Consider the following 22,418-nt stretch of genomic DNA (forward strand, 5'->3'; position numbering starts at 1 on the left):
TTGTTTTTGATAAATAATCCATATGCAGTGATGGAGATCATAAAAGTTATAGCTGCAAAAGCACTATAACAGTGAAAAATCTGAAGGGCGATTGAAGGTATAATACCATATGGTATAACTGTTGCCACTATAGCCTTCAATCACTCAAGCAAACTCTCAGAATCGGTCAAGAATTCTTGGTCAAGAGGATTGATACAAATTTTAAAAACATATACTAACATAATAATAATAAGACCACAGGTACTCCAAAACTTGAAGGGAGCACTCTATAATGATCAAAGATAGAAATATAGTAACGTGGATGTTTTGGCTATTGTTAAAATATTACAAGCCACTGAAGAATAGAAAGAAAAATATTATACAAATGACCTGAGTGAAGATAGCAGCTAGGAATAACTTATGTGTAGACTAAACACGTGATTGACAAAAATTTTGATACCCAATTGAAGTTGTAATAGAACGATCATAATTAGAAGTCCTCATCAAGCTTGAAAACAAAGTTTTTCCCGGCATCTTGGAGGCTTGACATCACAGATGCTTTCTGATAATCACCCACCCTTCTCTCAAAGAAGTTAGTCTTTCCTCTGGTCAATCATGAATTATACTGAGATCAACATCTCAAACTAAGTAACAAGGGATAAGACATTGCATTTAACACATACACAACCAAGAAAAGCCAAGAAGCTTATGCACATTTTTTTCCTAAGATGTGTTTGCTCAGCCAAAAAAAAACAAGCAAAATATGAAAGAATTCTCTAATACCAGAATATCCAAAAGGTATGTTTCCTTTAGTAAATGAGAATACAACAATAATAGGCACTATGTGTATTTTGAGGGATTATCAAATGAGAGCACATCCTAAAATGGTATGAGCATGGGATGAATATAGGTCAGACCTCAGAAGCTGAATCTCATTAGTCAATTCAAATCATTATTAGCATAAGAACAATAAACTATATCTCTAAAATACTCACTGCAAAGAAATAAACTCCATCCAGTCAAAGGGATTTTCCACTTTGTACTTTTTTTGATAGCCCAAGGCAACCTGAAGGGTAAAAAAATGGTTAATCAACACGAGGAAAAAGAGAATGGGTAGAGAATCAACTTCCCTTCCCATTTTACCCAGGTAAAACGAAACTTTTTAGTATCATACCAATAGCCTGTCAGCGACAAATTTTATATATTGGCTCATGAGTGTTGAATTCATGCCAATCAATGCACAAGGGATGGCCTCACAGACAAACTCAGTTTCAATTTCAACTGCTTCATGTACAAGCTTATGAACCTGCTCAGGACCTAGCGGTCTCTGTAACAAGCTGCAGGCAACAGCAATGCATTTTCAACCCTCCAAAATAAATGAGAACATACACCAGTACATCCACACATCTTCATTCTGTGTACAATAATAAATGAAAAGGTAACACTACCTGTACAGGAGACAAGCAAAATCACAGTGAAGGCCCTCATCTCTAGAGATTAGCTCATTTGAGAATGTCAAACCTGGCATCAATCCTCTTTTTTTAAGCCAGAATATGGCACAGAAGCTGAAAGCAAACCCCAATCAGGAAGAAGAAAAAGTTACACAGAAAGTAGGCGCTGAAACTCACGTTACGAAACAAGGAAAAGCCTATATAAGCTGTTCTTTCTTGAGACAAATACCTTCCTGAGAAAAATATCCCTTCGACACATGCAAAAGCAACAAGTCTCTCTGCAAATGAAGTGGAACTGTAGCCCAAGCATTACAAGAATTTATTATTAGAAGGCAATTTCTATGTTCCCTTTAGAAGGTATGAAGCGAGACCAAGTTAAAGTGATACAATAAAAAAAGACCAAATAACGGCAAAACATAAAAGCTATAAAGGTTTATAATCACAATTCTCAAAATCACTGACTATCTCTTTATGTATTGCCCATACATATATGTAAATTATGTGCTTAATTTCTAAAACAAGCACATAAGTCAACAATATTCATAGCTCATTACAATTGCATTTTTAATATTTCTTTTTATGGACAGTTTTAAATTTTAACCAATGGTCTCACTCTGACTCTTAAAGGGAAATCAGATAACATCATTGGCAATACATATCTCAGATATTCATATTACAGAACATGAATGATTGATTTTCAAAGGACTCTTATGTGGCTTACCCAGTTACACTTGACACCCAAATTTCATCACAGGAAACTACCCTGCATAACCGTTGTTATCTTCTTCTCCTTCCCCTTTCTTTCGGTTTCTTTTCAACTTTTTTATAGTAAAAAAACAAATAGCAGAATAATTGACCAAACAAAAAAATAGTATTGCAGTGCATATTCTATAGTTAAGCTGGGTCCCAATTGTGCCAGCCCAAGAAAAGGAAGCTCCTTGAAGAGGCATGCTTTCAATATCCTATATTCCTGTCCTGTCCTGGATTCCACTTTATGAGGATTCCACTTTAAAAAGTGGACCCCAGTTTTTAAGTGGGGCTCATATGAAATCCACCCAATAATAAAGGGTGCGTGGCTAGCATTGCTCTTGGATCAAATGGACCAATCCTATCAGTACAAGGCTGAAATTTCCACAGTACTTTAGCCTAGCAGGCCAGCCCGTTACACGAGTCAATTTCTCCAGACAGGGCCAGGCGTTAACTGGTAACAGACTTGTTTGACAGGTTATTCAGAATGCAATTAGGATTAACAATCACCTATGAATCCAACTCAATGCCCATTCAGCCTTTCTTGCAACACAAGGCAAATTTTCAATCGCATTGAATAATCTATGTTTCTCTCTCGAATCTTTAATATACGTCTCCAGCAGCAAGCTGTACATCTCTGACAAAAATAAAACCTCAAATCAGGCAGCAAGTAGACATTATGCTAAGGAAGAGAAGAAGACATCAACTACAAAGCTATACCAGAATGAATATTTTCCATTGCTATCTGAAACCCATAGAATGCCCGAGCCTGCCAAAAATTATAGTCTGACAGTTAAGTTAACACATAAAATGCTATCAACAATTGAATAAAAACCAGTAAGGGGAAAGAAAGAACAAACAGTTGAAAGAGAAGATTCCCCCATGTTTCACAGTGAGAAAAAGAAGGGAAAAAAGCCTTACATAAAACAGAACATATTTTGAAAATTGAAAAAGAAAAGTAATGTTAAACCAAAACTGCAATGAAAATTCAAATCCTTCATCCTAGAAAAGAAGAAAAAAACAGGTGTACAAATGTTCCACCACTGAATTTTTCAATCAAACAAATATCTGAAGTCATAGAATGTAAACAGAATAAAGTAGGAGTACATCTATAAAAACTACTTGATACATAAAGACAGAGTTAATGCAGAGAACATTAACAGAATTAGCAAAACACATTCAAAACATTACCTCAGAAATTTGAACATCATTCAAAAATCTTGCAGCCAAATTCTCCAAGACAATGCCATCAGATGCAGCAAAAAAGGCTAGGACATGTGTTATGAAGTGCTTCTCAGAGTCAGTCAAAGTTTCCCAATGTCGAACATCATGCGACAGATCAACTTCTTCCGCTGTCAACCAACTTGTAAGTTATTGGAATTGGGTGATAAGATAAAGACTGTGCTTAATATAATCAATCACATGGAAATAATATGGCTAAATTACGGCTTCCAAGATTGGCTGACTTTGCCTAAAAAAGGTGACCATATACTTTGAATGAGTCATCATTAGAATGACTAACAAAACTCACAAAAGATATAGAAAGAGAAAGAGAGAGAAAAAAATCACAAAACTATGTAAAAACATCAGAGCCTGCAAAAAGAAAATTCTATTTCCAAATGTCATACGGTGTGCTAAATCATTGCAAACCAAAAAGTCAATAGACTGTATATGGATGTTAACTATCCACCGTCATCTCAACTTCAAAATCCAAACAATGTTAACAGAAAAAATCTCACTCATGAAATACACAAAAAATAGTCCCTTAAAAGAAAAGATAGAGACAAGGGGAATCAAAAACCGAGTGGTGTACGACATGTGTAACACGAAGTACTCAAGCAACAGACAAAAAAACAGTTTTTTTTTTTCAATGGAACAGAAATTTATAATATCCCCACTCACCCTTCCCTAGGTTTCAAGATAAAACCAAGAAGATAAAGAGGAAAAAAAACAAAAGAGTGTTAATTGATATTGAAATAATTCCCATTTAAATAAGTCAAAGGGTATCAAAAGCAGGGTAGAAGAAGGGAGAAAAATGCATTCAGAAAGATTATTGGAAAAGCAGAGCCTTTGGAACAAAATTAACATGAAAGGAATGAACTTTATGGTGTAATTTGGAAAAAGGACAAAGGGCGTATGAAGTACCAGTCCAGAAACTGGCTTCAGCCTTTTTATACATCTCCCAAAGTTGCTTGTAGCGAATGGGGAACATACAAAACCTCTGGGTTTGCTCCATTAGTATGGGTTCTTGTTCCTGTTCTTCCCTTGCTTTGTGTGTTCCATTTTCCAAAGACCCCATTTCTTTTAGATGGAAAGAATAGAATAAAGTGAAGAGTAAACCCTACAAAAACCCCTTATCAAGAAACACGCTGATCCAAGTTACTGACAGGGGGAACCTCGAAAATGATTAGATTTTCTGTTTTGTTAGTTTTCGTCCATGTTTCTTTTTGTTTCATCGCTTCGGGGATGTTTTACGACGACGTTTATGTTTGTGCTATTCCCAGTTTTTTCTTTTACTTTTGTAATCAAAAAATTAAAGAAAACTTAAAACAAAGTACGCAACGGCGCCGCATCAGTACCAAAGTACTACTTTGTTACTTGTTGAGATTAAAACAATATTCAAATGATAAAAAGGTAAATAGTAAATCAATAATATGAGGAAGACTTTATATCTATTTATGCTATTTCTGTGTAACGTTTTGCTTGAATGTTAAATAAAAAATATTTAAATATGGCCACATGAGAATGAAATGGAAATAAAAGAAAATATTTTAAAAAATTAATTAAAAATAGGATTAATTTTTATATATTTTTAATGTTCATTTTACTGCAATTTTTGAGAAATAACGACAGTGAATGGTGAAACAATTAAGAAATATAGTTATTAAAAATATCATCCTTTATTTATTGTCTTGATATAAGTTTTTTCTGCATTTATTAGAAAATGGTTGATTTAAGTAAAGTCTTCTGACAATTAGAATATGATTTTGAGTCGAATGCTCTACTTCTCAATCAAAAGAAGCAATTTAAGTTTTAAAAAAAGTAGAGAGTATACAATTATAGTCTTAGGCTTGAAGACTTTGACTGCCATTAGAGAATTCAGCTGAGAACTTAATTTGCTTTGTTTTACATGAGAATAAATAAATAAATAAAATTACTGTATTTGTGATGATAGAATGAAATATTTATAATGTTTAAAAAATTTATTTGGAGAAATAAAATAAAAATACCATAAAAACATTTAGTAAAAAAAGTATGAATGACTCGTTTAACAAATAAACGAGAAATGAAAAAAAAATCAAAGATGTTTAAAAAGTTAAAACTTAATTAAATAATTTTCACAAGTAGGATTACTAAAAATATAATAGTGTTGACTTCAATTCCTAAAATTAACTTTAAATATTTAAATATAGTATTTTTTATTAAAATAATTTATTATACTTATATATTCTTATGAGATTTACTATAATAATAACATTTTATTAATTTTTTCAAGTTTTAAAAATTAACGTTAAATAAAACTCTATATTTATTATTTTAAAATAATGAAATAATATTCTTATTTAATAATGAATAAATTTTATAAGTTTAAAAGATACAAAAATAATTATTATTATATTCTGAATGCATTTTTTTTTTAAATCATCTTTAATCCCTTAATCGTAGCTCTAAGAATTAAAGTTAATACTTTCTTAAAAATATACTAGATTCTTTAGTATTTTTCAACTACATGCAGGCATAGGTGATTCTTTTAAGTTTCGTTATTTTTGTTTCTTACAAAATTTTCAAGGGAAGAAAAATAGTGTTACATTTTAAGGTAAAAAAAAATGTTGATTTCAAACGATGCTTATAGGAAAAGTTACGTTTACCTCACTTTAGAAAATTGAGCATGAGTTTAAACTTACAACGTGCGATAATCAACGTTAATTTTAAAACAATAATAAATATTTTTATACTCTAATTATAAAAAATAAAAAATATTTTAAAATATATTAATTATTATTATTTTAATTATAAAACTTGTGTCAATAAGTTATTCATTTTTTCCTTTTAAAAATAAATATATTTATTTATTTGATATAAAATAAATTAAGTAACTATTTAATATTATATGTATTTTTATAATAAAGTATATATGCAATAATTTTTTATTAATTTCAATGAACTGTGTATTTAATTTTTTATAAACAATATTAGAAATAGTTTTGTTAATCATATTTTTATATTCTGAATATAATATTTTTAAAGAAAAAATATTTAAATTACGTAAAACAATTATAGAAGTAAAATTTAACATATTCCTTTGGTGCTCAATTGCTTTCCTCTCAAAACAAAAAAAACAAATAAGGTGATCCATTGCTTTCAAATTTTCATCTAAATTCCATTCAAGCAAAATCAAAACTATTAGTTGACGTCAGAGCTAGCGTAGATTTCAAGGTAGTAGTATCCGTGTTTAATAATCAATATATAATTTATTATTCCATTATCCAGACAGATTAAAAATAAAAAAAAATAGAAATATTACTAATATAGTTTTAACATAATTTAATTTATTATATACCTATTTTTAATTTTTACTTTTAGAACACTAAATAATAACCTTTCAATTGACATGAATTAGCTCATAAAATTTCAAACATTTATAATAAATTTATTTCACTCATCAATATATAAATAAATTTAAATTTTACCTTTTAATTAAAAATCAAAAACAATAAAAACAATAAAAGAATGTTCAACCATACTATATGTTTATAAATAATTTTAATATTTTAATATTTTATTTTAAAAATAATTTCAGGTAATTTAATTGAGAAAGCATTATTTTTTATATTATAACATTAAATATGTTTATTTTTATTTAATACTTTATAAAATCATAAAAACCAGAAAAAAGTGAGACGAAGGCGAAATTTTGAAATTTAAATTAAAAAATGGAATTTTTATTTCTAAAAATCATTCTTTTCCTTCCACTTTCTGTTTAACCAAACAAACAAAAATATACCATTCTCTATTATTATTTTTCTAACCAAACAAGGGATAAATTTGGTTTGTCTATCTTTCATATGGCTTTGACCGAATCTGATGTTTTCTAGTTGTTTCTTCTGTTCGGTAGAAGATTCCAATACTGATAATGTCATATGATTAAGTGAAATGAAAGCAAAACATTAGTAATTTTCTATTAAACAAATTGCTCTATATTTAGATTATTCAGGGAAATCACATGTTTGCTATTTATGTAAAATAATTGTTTTATCGATTAATATTTGAAAAGATTAATTAAAATTAATAAAAATTTTAATTAAATATTATATTAAAATATATTAATTTTCTTATATTTTAGAATTTTTAATTAATATCTTTAACACACAATTAAAATACCGATTAATATTTATATTTATCTAAAAATAAATGTTGAAAATATTATTGTTAAGGTTTGTTTTGCTATAAATAGCACAGGGGTAATGATATGAGTAGCACAGCACCTGTAGGCCAAAAGTGTGAGTGTGAGGGGAGAAGGTACGAGAAAAACAAAAAGAAAACATGTCAGGTTCACAGTGCTGTTCAAACCCACCAACTCTGAACCCAAGTGGTGGTATTGGGCATGTTGAGAAAGTGGGTACTGTTCATTCCTACTTCACTGGTTCCCCTCATTCTAAACTCGCCGTTCTTCTCGCTTCCGATGTTTTTGGTATTTCATCTTTGCCACTTCTTTCTCACTTTCTATGGTTCTTCCATAAATGTGTGTAGAGATGGATTTCATTTGGTCTATATTGTTTTTTTAAATTGACACCCTTATTTTGTACAATTCATCCTACAAACGTTTTCCTTATTATATTTTATTCCCACATATTTGATTCTGAAGAAAAACAATTGGTCATAAGATCTTTAATTCTGATACTATTCTGGTTATTAGTGCCTATAATTACACGTCTGAAATAGGCATGACTTAGTTTGAAGTGCCCTCGTCACTCAAAAATTCTTGTTGACATGATAAAAAGGCATTGGACTGTGTAAAGACCCGCATCTTATTTTTGGTTATTTTTGGAAGGTGCCGAGTATTGTCTTTAACACCTGAAAGTATATCAAACTGCGTGGATATTCTGGAATTTAATTTTTTATGATTTGTAAACATTTACGTGCTTATAATTTCTTGCCTAACCGAAGACTTCAATGATCATATTGAATGTAGACAGATAATCTTTTAACAGTTATTATTTGAACAAAATTTTCTTTTAACTTCACATGCTCTTTTTTTTTTACAGGGTATGAAGCACCAAATTTAAGGTAGGGCTAATTTTCATCTCTGTTTCTATGTCTAATTAATTCTTTTAATTTTTATAGTCTGCTTATCTCATGTGAATAGTGGTGTGTTTGTCTAGGGAGCAAATTTTTTTTTTTTAAAAAAATCCAATTGCTCATATATAAATTAGTGAGAACTATAAAGTTTGTGAAGATGATATTCGTTGCTATATTCAAATTGAACATACTTGTCCTTTTGAAATTGCTTGCTCATGTTCTTGAGGTGACTGGGAGTGATAAATTTCAACTTCTACGGGGAAATGATCAAGTGATGATCTTTTTTTGGTTACCATACTAAAAACTAGCAGGGAAATATCCAACGAGTAATGGTTTGTGGGAGTAATGCTGTAAAATGTATATGATATGCTAGATTATAGCTAGAGTTTAAATTTTCATAGATGACAACGGAGAATAATGACATCGTTTAATTTATATAGCTAATCTCACCTAGTAGAAAAAGACTTGGTTATTGTAATATGCAATTGTGGTATAGTTATTTTGTTCATTGGGATATGTACCTTTTCACTTAAAATTTTCTCAAGGTTTTGGTAAATTATACTGCCAATATAATCTGGTGTTTTGATTTTGCTCTCTTTGCCCGTTTTGTCTCACTTCCTCACTATTTGTTCACTGTTGTGTAGGAAGCTTGCAGACAAAGTTGCAGCTGCTGGATATTATGTGGTTGTTCCTGACCTCTTGGATGGTGAACCGTTTAATACTCAGGATTCTAACAGGCCCTTTCCTGCTTGGTTAAAAGATCATGGACCGGTTAGTTCTTATGTATAGCCAAATGGATTTTTTTTTTATTAACAATGTTAATCACATGATCCAAGGCGGAATGTAAAAATTTTATCTTACTTGCAAATGGCCATTTGAAGGTCTTGAGAATTTGAAGAAAAACAAATCCAAATTTCTGTATTTTTACTTTTGACTGAAATACAATTTTTCTAGCCTTCTTGAAACTTTGAGCACTCTGATATGGAAAATGTATAACCGGATTTGGATGTCCAGTTTAGGTAATGTTATTATCAGTTTAGCTACTGGCCCACCACCTTTATTGGCAGTTTTGATGTGTAGATTGAGCCAAGAATTGTCTCAAATCACACGAGCAAATTGTAGCATTCTCTGATACTTGCATTGTTTAACAGGACAGAGGTTTTGAAGCTGCAAAGCCCATAATTGAAGCCTTAAAAAGTAAAGGTGTTACTGCTATTGCAGCTGTTGGTTGCTGTTGGGGTGGTGAGTGCATCACATTCTCCTTATTTTCTGTGCATCCCCGGCCCCTCCTGTTGAGAAAATTACGCCGAATTTTCTTGTAACGTCAGATTTGTGGAAGTGAAAAATAAATGTGGAATATTTGCACACACAAAATTGATAACGGAGTTCAGCCAATAATACCTACGTCTCCGGACTGCTGCAGATATATTACTGAAAAAAGGAATACACTCAGTGTTTACATAACACTTAAAATACTCACAACCACTCACAACCCATAACCCAATTATACCCAAAAGCTAAACTATTTTCTCTCTTTTTCTTTCTCTTATTTGCTCTCTATTTTTCTCTCAGAAATGGGATACAAAGAATGGATGGAAGAGCTTCGTATTTATAGGCAACAAAGCATCACAATTTGCTAATTTTTCAACCAAAGTTAGGCACCGAAAACGTTAACATTCAACCGAATGTTAAGCACCGAAAATGGCACACCGTTCTTGACTTTTCAACAATCTCCCACTTGAAGACTGATTTCAATCTGTCTTCATACCTCAATCAATGCAGCAGTCTTTTCTAGTCTGTTATTCTAGCAGGCCAACTGAAGTTGAACACAACTTCAGTTTGTCAATGGTCACCACCTTTGTTAGCATGTTTGCTGGGTTCTTGCTTCCTACAATCTTTTTCAATGTCAGCACCTCATCCTCAAGCAGAGATCTGATGTAGTGATAACGTATATCAATGTGCTTTGTTCTAGAATGAAACGCTGAATTCTTTGCCAGATGTATTGCACTCTGACTGTCACTGTGCAAAACACTCTTTTCTTGGATGAATCCAAGCTCTGTTAACAAACCTTGAAGCCATATCAACTCTTTACTGGCTTCTGTTACTACTACATATTCAGTTTCTGTAGTGGATAAAGCAACAATCTTCTGTATCCGCGACATCCAACTGACAGCTGTAGTACCAACAGTAAAAATGTAACCAGTGATACTTCTTCGGTGATCGACTTCACCTCCGAAGTCTGCATCTACATAGCCTTGTACTTTTAATTCTCCTTTTCCAAAGTACAAACACTTTTTTGTTGTGCCTCGTAGATATCTCAAAATCCATTTGACTGCTTCCCAATGAACTTTTCCTGGATTTGCCATAAACCTGCTTACAACTCCTACTGCATGGCCAATGTCTAGCCTAGTACACACCATTGCGTACATCAAACTTCCAATGGTTGAAGCATATGGAATCTTAGCCATGAAGTTTCTTTCTTCCTCCGTCTGAGGGGACTGATCCTTGGATAGGCGAAAGTGACTGGCCAAAGGTGTACTAACTGGCTTGGCCTTGTCCATATTGAATCTTTGTAAAACACGATTGATATACTCCTCCTGAGATAACTGCAAAATTTTTCTTTGCTTATCTCTCGTGATTTGCATTCCAAGAATCTTCTTTGTTGGACCTAAGTCCTTCATGTCAAATTCTTTTGACAGCTGCATCTTTAGATCTCTAATCTCGTTCATATCTAAACCTGCTACTAACATATCATCAACATAAAGTAGCAAAATGATATAACTGGAGTTATACCTCTTGAAGAAATAACAGTGGTCAGCATTGCATTTCTGGAAGTCTTCCTTGTGCATGAAGCTTTCAAACTTCCTATACCACTGTCTTGGGGCTTGTTTCAGGCCATACAAGTTCTTCTTTAATCTACATACCATATTCTTTTTCCTTTCTTCTGAGAAACCTTCAGGTTGATGCATGTAGATTTCCTCATCTAAGTCTCCATGAAGAAATGCAGTCTTCACGTCCAATTGCTCAAGATAGAGCTCTTCACTAGCCACAATACTTAAGACAGACCTGATAGTATTGAGCCTTACAACTGGAGCAAAGATTTCAGTGTAGTCAACTCCTTCTTTTTGCTGAAATCCTTTGACAACTAGTCGGGCTTTGTATTTCTTGGAGCCATCATGATCCTCCTTCACCCGATACACCCATTTGTTGTGAAGTGCCTTCTTTCCCATAGGTAACTCAACTAGTTCCCATGTCTTATTAGAGATCAAAGACTTCATCTCGTCTTTCATAGCAAGCTCCCACTTGTTGGCATCTATAGTTTGACATGCTTCTTCATAATCTTCAGGCTCTCCTCCATCAGTCAACAACATGTAGTCCATGTATCTCCTGTTAGGCACATGAGGTCGAGAAGACCTTCTCAATACAGGAGTTGAAATAGGAGCCTCTGATGTGTCAGACTGCTGCTTACTGTTCTCTTCAATTGATTTCTCTGACTGAGGATTCTCAACTACAGGATTTTCTGGGATATCATCCACTTCTGCATACGCTGGCTCAATCTGTTCTGCATTGTTGGCGCTTGTGCTATGCTTGTCCTTGTACATCACTCTTTCATTGAAGATTACATCTCTGCTGCGGATCATCTTTCTGTTTTCATCATCGCATAGGCGATAGCCAAACTCATCTTCACCATAACTGATGAAAGTGCACTTCTTTGATTTGGGATCAAGCTTACTCCTGCCTTGATCATTAATGTGCACATATGCTATATAGCCAAAAACTCTAAGATGTGAGAGTTTTACGTCTTTTCCACTCCATACCTCTTTTGGTATTTTGTGCTCCAATGGTACCAATGGACCTCAGTTGATCAAGTAAGCTGCTGTGTTAACTACTTCTGCCCAGAACTGCTTTGGTAAGCCTGACTGCACACGCAAGCTTCTAGCTCTTTCAGTCAACGTTCGATTCATACGCTCAGCTATACCATTGTGTTGAGGCGTACATGGCACGGTCCTCTCCATTCTGATCCCGTGCTCATAGCAAAACTTCTTGAATCTGGTGTCTTCATATTCACCACCATTATCGGTTCTAATTTTTTTAATCTTCAATCCTGTTTCATTTTCAACCATGGTTTTCCACATCTTGAAAGCCTCAAATACTTCAGACTTATATTTCAGAAAGTATACCCATACCTTTCTGGAGTGATCATCGATAAAAGTAACAAAGTATTGCTTCCTACTAATGGATGGAACAGATGTTGGACCCCAAACATCAGAGTGAACAAGCTCGAGTCTTTCCTTCTTTGGGGTTCTTCCACTTGTCTGAAAGCTGACTCGTTTTTGTTTTTCAAGTATACAGTCTTCACACATGTCAATTTCTACTGACTGAAGACCTGGTAGCTTACCGTTTGAGTGCATAATTTTCATCCCTTTCTCACTCATATGGCCTAGTCTCTGGTGCCATAGATTGGGATTTTCATTTGCTGCAACTGCAATCAGATGACATGCTCCTGCTGTCTTATAAAGAGTACCACTCTTTTTGCCACGAGCAATTACCATTGCACCCTTTGAAATCTTCCAATTATCACCGTGGAAGACTGTTGTGTAGCCTTCACTGGCCAACTGGCTTACTGAGATTAAGTTCTTTGTCAGGTCGGGAATATGTTTGACATTTTTCAATTCCCATACAGACCCGTTCAACTTAACCTTCACTACACCTTTACCCACAATCTCACATAATTGGTCGTTACCAAGGTAAACTTTACCAAGGTTTCCGGGAACATAGTTTTTGAAGAATTCTCTCTGCGAAGTGGCATGAAAAGATACTCCAGAGTCTAACACCCAAGACTCTTCCTTGCTCTCTAAAGAACATATCAACGCATCATCTCCTCCAGAGGTGGAAGCAACATTTGCCTCGTCTTTCACGTCCTGATTCTTTCGTGCATTCTTGCACTGATTCTTGTAGTGCCCAGACTTTCCACAATTCCAACACTCGATTGCCTTCGATTTGTGGGAACTATGATGACTTCTGAATTTGGACCTCTTGTCCTTTGATTTACCACGTTCATTTCCTCGGATTGAATTTCTTCCTCTTGACTCTGTATGCAATACTGAAGAGGTTGATGATTCTCCTGACTCTCTTGTCAGATTTCTTCATTTAGAATCAGATCACGAACATCATTGAATTTCAACTTAGTGTCTCCCGTCGAACTACTCACAGCTGTGACAGTAGTCTTCCAACTTTCTGGTAGAGAGGACAAAAGTGCCAATGTTCGTACCTGATCATCGAATTCAATCTCAACTGAACTCAATTGGGTTAGGACTGTATTGAGCTCATTTATGTGGTGCGCTACTGATGCGCCTTCTGTCATCCGAAGGTTGAATAACCGCTTCATCAAATAAATTTTATTTGAAGCAGACGACTTTTCATACATGTCGGAAAGAGCCTTCATAAGATCCGCCGTGGTCTTTTCTTTTGCAATGTTGAAAGCAACATTACAGGATAACGTCAATCGGATGACTCCAAGGGCTTGTCTATCGAGAAGATTCCATTCGTCCTCTTTCATGCCCTCTGGCTTTGTTCCTGTGAGAGGTTGATACAGCTTTTTCTAATACAGATAATCCTCGATCTGCATCTTCCAAAAGCCAAAGTCTGTACCATCGAACTTTTCAATTTTCACCTTTCCTTCATTTGTGGCCATCACTCCCACTCAAATCTGACTTCTCTCTTTTGGATATAATTGGGTTATGGGTATAAGACGTAGGCATTATTGGCTGAACTCCGTTATCATCCACTACAGAAGCTGAGTATGTAGCAGTAACAGAAGCTAGTAAAGAATTGATATGGCTTCAAGGTTTGTTAACAGAGCTGTGATTCATCCAAGAAAGGAGTGTTTTGCACAGTGACAGTCAGAGTGCAATACATCTGGCAAAGAATTTAGCGTTTCACTCTAGAACAAAGCACATTGATATACGTTATCACTTCATCAGATCTCTGCTTGAAGATGAGGTGCTAACATTGAAAAAGATTGTAGGAAGTAAGAACCCAGCAGACATGCTAACAAAGGTGGTGACCATTGACAAACTGAAGTTATGTTCAACTTCAGTTGGCCTGCTAGAATAATAGATAATGAAAAGACTGCTGCATTAATTGAGCTGTGAAGACAGATTGAAATCAGTCTTCAAGTGGGAGATTGTTGAAAAGTCAAGAACGGTGTGCCATTTTCGGTGCCTAACATTCGGTTGAATGTTAACGTTTTCGGTGCCTAACTTTGGTTGAAAATTTAGCAAATTGTGATGCTTTGTTGCCTATAAATACGAAGCTCTTCCATCCATTCTTTGTATCCCATTTCTGAGAGAAAAATAGAGAGCAAATAAGAGAAAGAAAAAGAGAGAAAATAGTTTAGCTTTTGGGTATAATTAAGTTATAGGTTGTGAGTATTTTAAGTGTTATGTAAACACTGAGTGTATTCCCTTTTTCAGTAATATATCTGCAGCAGTCCTGAGACGTAGGCATTATTGGCTGAATTCCGTTATCAATTTTGTGTATTGAGCTCATTTATGTGGTGCGCTACTGATGCGCCTTCTGTCATCCGAAGGTTGAATAACCGCTTCATCAAATAAACTTTATTTGAAGCAGACGACTTTTCATACATGTCGGAAAGAGCCTTTATAAGATCTGTCGTGGTCTTTTCTTTTGCAATGTTGAAAGCAACATTACGGGATAACGTCAACCGGATGACTCCAAGGACTTGTCTATCGAGAAGATTCCATTCGTCCTCTTTCATGCCCTCTGGCTTTGTTACTGTGAGAGGTTGATACAGCTTTTTCTGATACAGATAATCCTCAATCTGCATCTTCCAAAAGCCAAAGTCTGTACCATCGAACTTTTCAATTTTCACCTTTCCTTCATCTGCGGCCATCACTCCCACTCAAATCTGACTTCCCTCAGAATTGTTTCTGACAATTTCTGTATACCACTGTGTTTAGAACACGTCTGTGAACAAATTTGTAATGTTGACAAATTTTTCACTATTTACTATTCACGTGAACAATACTTGCGAGTTTATTATTCGTGTGAACGGTACAGATTGCAGAATTTTACTATTCATATGAACAGTACCTCACAAAAAATTGCAGAATTTCGAATCAGGCTCTGATACCAGTTGTTGAGAAAATTACGCCGAATTTTCTTGTAACATCAGATTTGTGGAAGTGAAAAATAAATGTGGAATATTTGTACACACAAAATTGATAACGGAGTTCAGCCAATAATGCCTACGTCTCCGGACTGCTGCAGATATATTACTAAAAAAGGAAATACACTCAGTGTTTACATAACACTTAAAATACTCACAACCCATAACCCAATTATACCCAAAAGCTAAACTATTTTCTCTCTTTTTCTTTCTCTTATTTGCTCTCTATTTTTCTCTCAGAAATGGGATACAAAGAATGGATGAAAGAGCTTCGTATTTATAGACAACAAAGCATCACAATTTGCTAATTTTTCAACCAAAGTTAGGCACCGAAAACGTTAACATTCAACCGAATGTTAGGCACCGAAAATGGCACACCGTTCTTGACTTTTCAACACCTCCCCCTTTTGTGTTTAAAGCAGATTCAAATCATTTTAGGTGTACTTATTGATTTATGTTTGGTTTAAAGTTTTAAACACAATCAAGGTGATATCTGAACTCACAAAATGCACCTTTCTTCTTTCTCGCAGCTAAGGTTGTGGTTGAACTAGCGAAATCCGGACTTATCCAAACTGCTGTGCTAATGCATCCATCATTTGTCTCTTTGGATGACATAAAGGGTATGGATTTTCAATATTTAGATTTTTTTTTTTCTTTATTATGCATAGTCTTTCTTTAGGGTATGTCTCTTAGCATCTTCTAAGGGAAAAGGCTACTAAAGTTATGTTATAGCTTCTTGTTCAATAAAAAAAGAAAAGAAAACAAAAACTTTTCAGTGTTACTACTATCAATTTAAGCATGTTTTCGAGCAAGAGTTCTTATGTCACTTGCTAGAGAATTATATTTGTCTTAATGCCGATGAGAAATCTATCTATCTATATATATATATATATATATATAGCTTATTTGAACAAATATATTTATTATTGAATTATTATTACTATATTCTTTCCCAGTTACTGTTATTGTCTCACTATTTTAGGGACAAATTGCCTTTCTTGATCTCATTCTCCTTTCTTTTATCTTGTTTTTTTTTCTTTTCAGAGTACTAAAATTATATTGACACATCTGTTATCTAATTATCATAATCATTATATTTAGTTAATGTTTGGATTAATTAATTTTGTTTTTATAAAAACATATTCAAAATCTGCAGGGAGAAGTTTTGACTGAATGATATTTTTGTTTGTATGAAACAAAATGTGTTTATTATTTGTAATTGTGATTGGATCTTGAATTTTTATTTTTTTATTTTTGTGAAAGAGGAGCTATACCTGCAATGACAATGAAATGTGTTTTAAATGCCAGCTTCGTATTTATACCGGACAACCTCATGATTGATTATTTTTATGTATATTTTATGTACTTGTATAATATATATATATATATATATATGATTATAAGTGCAAAGAGTTAGGAATTCAATTGTGTGTAGACTACATGTAAGATATAGGATGCAGTTTTCTGTGAACTATGCATGCAATCCATGCTCTAGAGGTCATATGTATGATAATTTACATTGATATTCCCCCCTTTTCCTGATGTAAATGCCTCTTTTCAGCAGTATAATGATTCTGTTTTAGTTCGGAGCTTCTTCCGTACAAAATCATTCACTTGTCATTTTTTAAGGATTTAATAAAGACAAAGGAAAAGAAAAAGAAGAGAAGAATCAGAAGCGGATTTCTTAAAGCAGTGATTGTGATGTACTATGTTCATATTCTAACAGTTAACTAATGGTCTGACATTCAGGTGTTGATATTCCAACTGCTATTCTTGGAGCTGAGATTGACCAAATTTCTCCTCCAGAGCTTGTGAAGCAGTTTGAACAAGTCCTAGCTGCAAAATCTGGGGTCAGATGATTTTTCTTTTGTGGCTACCTGTCACCCTTTTATGTTTATGTTTATCTTGATGCTTTCGTTATATATACATATAGGATCAAACTACTTCTAGTGGCAAACTTAGATAAATTAATACTTCTAATAATATTTTTTTTATCAAAAGTAATATTTTCAATCTAACCCAACATTCAGGTGATATTATCAAGTATATAATAAAATTTTATATAATTTAGACATGCATAGATTTGTAATCTAAGAAAACTTTATTTTAGTTTATACATCATGCGTTAAAATGAAGCGTAGTGCTGGAATGTCAATCAACTTAAATTGTATGAAATTCTGTTGGGTTGATCACTTTATGAGAACTTTTAATTCATCAGGTTGGATTTACAAAATTCACTTTTAATAAAAGTTATTAAATGTATCATTTTATTAGGTTTGACATTTGATGTTATTTAATCCATTCTCACCCATATATATTTGTTTTCTTTCTCTCTCTTCTATTACAAGATTCTGCATGCTGTCAATTCAGCTTGGTTAGCTTTCTAACATTTTTTTGGCTTGCTTGCTGTTCGGAAAGACATTACTTATTGTATTTGCGCACACACAAGAATCTCATATTTAGATATCACTCTTGAACCCTTTTATTTTTCTTGTGCAGGTTGCTAGTTTTGTTAAAATATTTCCTAAAGTTACACACGGTTGGACTGTGAGATACGACCCGGAAGATGCAGAGGCTGTGAAGGTTGCGGAGGAAGCTCACCAGGACTTACTGGACTGGCTTGCGAAACATCATAAGTGAGAAATCTTGTTCTATCAACATTGTATCACGGAATACTAGTGGAGTACGACAAATGTTGCTACTCAATCAGGGTAGCTGTAATGTGCAAGAAAATAATTGTTGTATTATTTACCTGTTACACATGGATCTTATTGCTAGATCATCGTTAATAATTTTGCTTTCAGGTGATTTGAGTTTGTTGTATGGTTTTGATTCGAGATGTTAATAAATCATATTTTCAGACCTTTATGTTAATATCTTGTTTACTTTCTTTGTTCTTTTGGGATTGACCAGATATTTTCATGATTACTTTGGATAAGAATCTTAATAAGTATTTTCAAGAGTAAACAATTAAATAATAAAATGATTTTTTTATAAATTAAAATTAATTTCTATTTTTTATTTAACTTCTCTAAAAATTGAAGAGATAAATTATTTTTAATTTATTAAAAAAATTATTTATTTTTATATTAATTTTCTTTTCTTCTAAGAATTTTTCAAAAAATCTACTTAAACTGAGCCTAGCTCCATCAAACTGCTGCGACTTAGTCTAGAAGGCTTCATTTGAAATTGTTGATAGTTAAGCGCATGGCAACGAATGAAAGGATGTTTAAGTCTAACTTATAAAATAGTTGGTATGCTTATTCTTCTTTCACAACAATAAAATTTCAAAGGATTCTCTCATGACATGCACCTATTTTTTTAAATTTATTTTAAAATTAAAATCTAAAAGGAAAACTCGTATAAATGCAGACGGTAAATTTCCTTCCATCTACGACAATGGTCACACGACTGTCACGATTTAGATGTTATTTTCTTTTTGTTTTGTAAATCATTTATAGAATTTTTGTATTATTTGAGTCAAAATGTAATTTATGATCTAATTTTTAGCTGATTGGATTATATGGAATAAATATAAAATAGCAAATAATAATAATAAATAAATATGTCTGATTGATGATGCTGTAACTTTTTATTTCAATTAATTATTAAAGAGATTGTTTTTAATTTATATCACATCATAGTTTACACCAGATAAACCAATTTTTCTAAGGCTTCTTCAAACATTGATAACGAGTGTTAAAAAGCAGAGTTTGACTGTCTCTCCTTGCCTTGCTCAGCAAGCAGTTTAGATGTTGGAATGGTAGCATTATTTTAATCCTTTTCTTTCTCCTGAGTCCTGAGTATTGGTCTTCACTCCAATATTGCATTAGCCAAATCATAAATCTCACCTAACATCTTAGTATATAGCTCATATATAAATAGCCTGAAGAAAGAAAATAAGGCCATGTACTGAAGAAAAATGTCAGGTCCTCAGTGCTGCTCAAACCCACCAATCCTCAACCCAAACTCTGGAATAGGCCACGTTCAAAAACTTGGTGGCCTTGATGCTTATGTCACTGGCCCCTCCCACTCGAAACTTGCCATTCTTATGGTTTCAGATGTTTTTGGTACCTGAAACTCTTCCTTTTCTCAGTACTTGGGTTATCAATATCAGCATGATTATTATTTTGTTTCTGGAACCTGGATGTTGTTATTCTTCAGCTTTAAAGTTATTCATTCAAAGCCTGTCTCACATTTTTAACTTCACGTGTTCATTTAACTTATCCCGTAGGTTACGAAGCTCCAATCCTAAGGTATGAAATGTATGATGGATACTTCTAGTGTTTGTTTTCCAGTCTAAATTTTGATAATTTAGTCATCTCATCTGGAAAGGAAAATTGTTTATCTGCTTTTCTGCATCATGCTGATCTACCGCTGAATTATTTTAGTCAACTTGTCTGAATCTTAAACTAGGGAACATGAACATTTAGAATTTATCACTAGTGTCATGTTAACGCTGATTAAGTTTTAAATTTTCCAAGGTGTACGTTTCAGAATAGTGTACGTTACAACGGTGATGCATTTGTGTACAGATACTTATTTTGTAACCTGATCCATTGTGCTTATATTAATTATGATGCATTATTCCCTTTGAAACTTATGCCTGCTGTTTTCTGTTGTAAAGAAAACTTGCAGATAAGGTTGCAGCTACAGGATACTATGTAGTGGTTCCTGATTTTTTGTATGGAGATCCCTTTGCTGCCGAGGATGCTACCAGGCCTCTACCTGTTTGGTTAAAAGATCATGAACCAGTGAGTTCTCCAAGGATTATCTGTACTTGTAATCCAATAATTTGAGTCCTTGCGCAGAATTGTTAATTCTGATATTTAAGCATTTATGATTGAAGTAAAGCTTCATTTATGTGTCACTACCACTCGAATTGATAGTTCTCTACATATTGCTGTTAGCTAGCTATTTATGGGCTTATGAGTTATGACATTATTGGTAATTGATTATTAATTGATGTCACCAATCAAATGCGAAAATAATTTTTCTTATTTGTGAAATGCAATGCATAGTGCTCAGATGCTTTAATGTCGTGTTAATAGAACAAAGCTTTTGAAGATGCAAAGCCAGTAATTGAAGCTTTAAAACACAAAGGTGTTTTGGCTATAGGGGCTGCCTCTTTTTGTTGGGGTGGTGCGTTCCCGCTTCCCACTTACTATCTGTTTTATTTGTTTAAAAAGCACATTCGGTTAATCTAATATATACTTACTGGTTAGATACTTTGATTTAATAAGACAACTTAACAATCACAAAATATGCAATGATTAATTGCTGAGTTTACTGGCGTTGGTATTTCCTCCTAACTTCTCAGCCAAGAGTGTGGTGGAACTTGCCAAGTCTGGATTAATCCAAGCTGCTGTGCTACTACACCCATCATTTATCACCCTCGATGACATCAAAGGTAAGGACTTCTATGTGTGTATTTCATGTGTTAAATATTAAGATCACTTTTATCTATGCTTCCTAAAAATCATACATGACTCATTGTCATGAACTGACCATCCTAAAAGTTTAAGCTATTAGATGAAGACACGTAACAGCTTTTATATTGTATTTCTAACACGCTTCTTCGCCCAGTACACCTTTGTGGTTGAAGCGTGAACAATGCATAGGTCGTCTACCTTATGCTAAAAGTTTCTGTTACGTGAAGACACATGAATGATTTTATATTATATTTCCAACTCTCTGATATCTTGGCTTTGGCCCTAGATTTAAGGAAATGTTAAAAAGAGTTAGTCAGAGTTCCAAACATGACTAATAAAGTTGCTGAATAAATCACCCAAGTTTCTCAAAATTAGTCTATATCATCACCTTTTTCATGTGTTTGTTTTTGGTTATGTATATGGACATTTATGGAGTCATGTTTCAGGAGGGAAAACCATTTGCTAAATTGGGAAGTTTTACATCGATCTAATTATCTCCTTTCTTGTTTTCTTTTTCTCCTCCTGCAATAATGAACTTCATTAAGTACTATTACCATCTAAACAGTCATTCTATTGCGTTCTGTTCACTGCCAATCAATTCTAAAAGATAAGAATGGGAGAGTATCCTAGTTCTTGCACACTGCTAAATTATATGCTCATAACCCACCAGCCAACATTTGGTGTTACTTTCAGGGGTTAATATTCCAATTGCTATCCTTGGAGCTGAAATTGACAAATATTGTCCTCCAGAACTCCTGAAACAATTAGAACAACACCTAACTGCTGAACTTGGGGTAGTATGATCCTTTCCTTCATACTGTGGTTTACTAGTAGAATCTCTTTATAATACCTTGATCATGAATTGATGATATGCTGCTAGTAAAATACTGCAATGTAACACTATTCTTCCAAAAATAGTTAAGAAACAACTTCCATGACACTGCTCCTTAAACTTTTGATTCACAACTTTGTTTTTGTTCTCTTCAGGCTGATTGTTATGTAAAGGTATTTCCTAAAGTGTCGCATGGATGGACTATAAGGTACAACGCTGAAGATGAAATGGCAGTGAAGGCTGCAGAGGAGGCCCATCGAAACTTGCTGGATTGGTTTCATAAGCATGTTAAGTGAAAAGCATTGTTTAAAGTGAAAATTCCCCGTGAATTATATGCTATGCTGAGATTGATAGCTGCATCGACGATATGCATGACTGCTTATGGTTAACACTGTAAACATAATTGTTAATTAGCCCAGTTTGCATTTTCTAGAGAACAGTTTTAGATGAAAGGGATTGTTGAACCTTTATGCATGCATCATGTT

The 22,418-nt window shown here is 33.5% G+C and overlaps 3 protein-coding genes across 5 annotated transcripts; 2 read left to right on the plus strand and 1 right to left on the minus strand.

The window, feature by feature from the left end:
* Nucleotides 1–205: 205 nt before the first annotated feature.
* LOC113847568 (ribonucleoside-diphosphate reductase small chain A) lies at nt 206–4,568 on the minus strand. The gene is made up of 9 exons (XM_027476756.1): nt 4,323–4,568; nt 3,369–3,529; nt 2,898–2,946; nt 2,688–2,814; nt 1,660–1,725; nt 1,428–1,544; nt 1,154–1,316; nt 975–1,045; nt 206–584 (listed from the first exon to the last, which is right to left on the minus strand). Exons 1-9 carry the CDS (start codon nt 4,474–4,476, stop codon nt 470–472), a joined length of 1,023 nt encoding a protein of 340 aa, XP_027332557.1. The 5' UTR covers nt 4,477–4,568; the 3' UTR covers nt 206–469.
* Nucleotides 4,569–7,653: 3,085 nt separating this feature from the next.
* LOC113847442 (endo-1,3;1,4-beta-D-glucanase-like) lies at nt 7,654–18,557 on the plus strand. The gene is made up of 7 exons (XM_027476556.1): nt 7,654–7,869; nt 8,444–8,465; nt 9,122–9,248; nt 9,629–9,719; nt 16,200–16,289; nt 17,419–17,519; nt 18,169–18,557. Exons 1-7 carry the CDS (start codon nt 7,722–7,724, stop codon nt 18,307–18,309), a joined length of 720 nt encoding a protein of 239 aa, XP_027332357.1. The 5' UTR covers nt 7,654–7,721; the 3' UTR covers nt 18,310–18,557.
* Nucleotides 18,558–19,591: 1,034 nt separating this feature from the next.
* Nucleotides 19,592–22,229, plus strand: LOC113874920 (endo-1,3;1,4-beta-D-glucanase-like). 3 transcript variants are annotated; one of them, XM_027513209.1, is made up of 7 exons: nt 19,592–19,739; nt 19,904–19,925; nt 20,297–20,423; nt 20,721–20,815; nt 20,997–21,079; nt 21,795–21,895; nt 22,089–22,229. In XM_027513209.1, the coding sequence occupies exons 1-7, from the start codon at nt 19,592–19,594 to the stop codon at nt 22,227–22,229; spliced, it is 717 nt and encodes a 238-aa protein (XP_027369010.1). The 3 variants fall into 3 exon arrangements, with proteins under 3 accessions (XP_027369010.1, XP_027369011.1, XP_027369009.1); XM_027513210.1 differs by having other exon boundaries at nt 20,721–20,811; nt 20,990–21,079; nt 21,795–21,898; XM_027513208.1 differs by having other exon boundaries at nt 20,721–20,811; nt 20,990–21,079.
* Nucleotides 22,230–22,418: the final 189 nt, after the last annotated feature.

Source organism: Abrus precatorius, unplaced genomic scaffold (genome assembly GCF_003935025.1).
Source record: "Abrus precatorius isolate BTA unplaced genomic scaffold, Abrus_2018 Scaffold8, whole genome shotgun sequence".
NCBI classification, from domain to species: Eukaryota; Viridiplantae; Streptophyta; class Magnoliopsida; order Fabales; family Fabaceae; genus Abrus; species Abrus precatorius.

Coding starts and splice junctions, on each gene's coding strand:
- LOC113847442 (XM_027476556.1), top strand. CDS start 7,722: ATGTCAGGTTCACAGTGCTGTTCAAACCCACCAACTCTGAACCCAAGT. Junction 9,249..9,628: donor GGTTAAAAGATCATGGACCG/GTTAGTTCTTAT, acceptor ATTGTTTAACAG/GACAGAGGTTTTGAAGCTGC. Junction 16,290..17,418: donor CTCTTTGGATGACATAAAGG/GTATGGATTTTC, acceptor TCTGACATTCAG/GTGTTGATATTCCAACTGCT.
- LOC113847568 (XM_027476756.1), bottom strand. CDS start 4,476: ATGGGGTCTTTGGAAAATGGAACACACAAAGCAAGGGAAGAACAGGAA. Junction 2,815..2,897: donor AATGGAAAATATTCATTCTG/GTATAGCTTTGT, acceptor TATTTTTGTCAG/AGATGTACAGCTTGCTGCTG. Junction 1,545..1,659: donor GGGATATTTTTCTCAGGAAG/GTATTTGTCTCA, acceptor GTTTGCTTTCAG/CTTCTGTGCCATATTCTGGC.
- LOC113874920 (XM_027513210.1), top strand. CDS start 19,592: ATGTCAGGTCCTCAGTGCTGCTCAAACCCACCAATCCTCAACCCAAAC. Junction 20,812..20,989: donor TGCCTCTTTTTGTTGGGGTG/GTGCGTTCCCGC, acceptor CTAACTTCTCAG/CCAAGAGTGTGGTGGAACTT. Junction 21,899..22,088: donor TAACTGCTGAACTTGGGGTA/GTATGATCCTTT, acceptor TGTTCTCTTCAG/GCTGATTGTTATGTAAAGGT.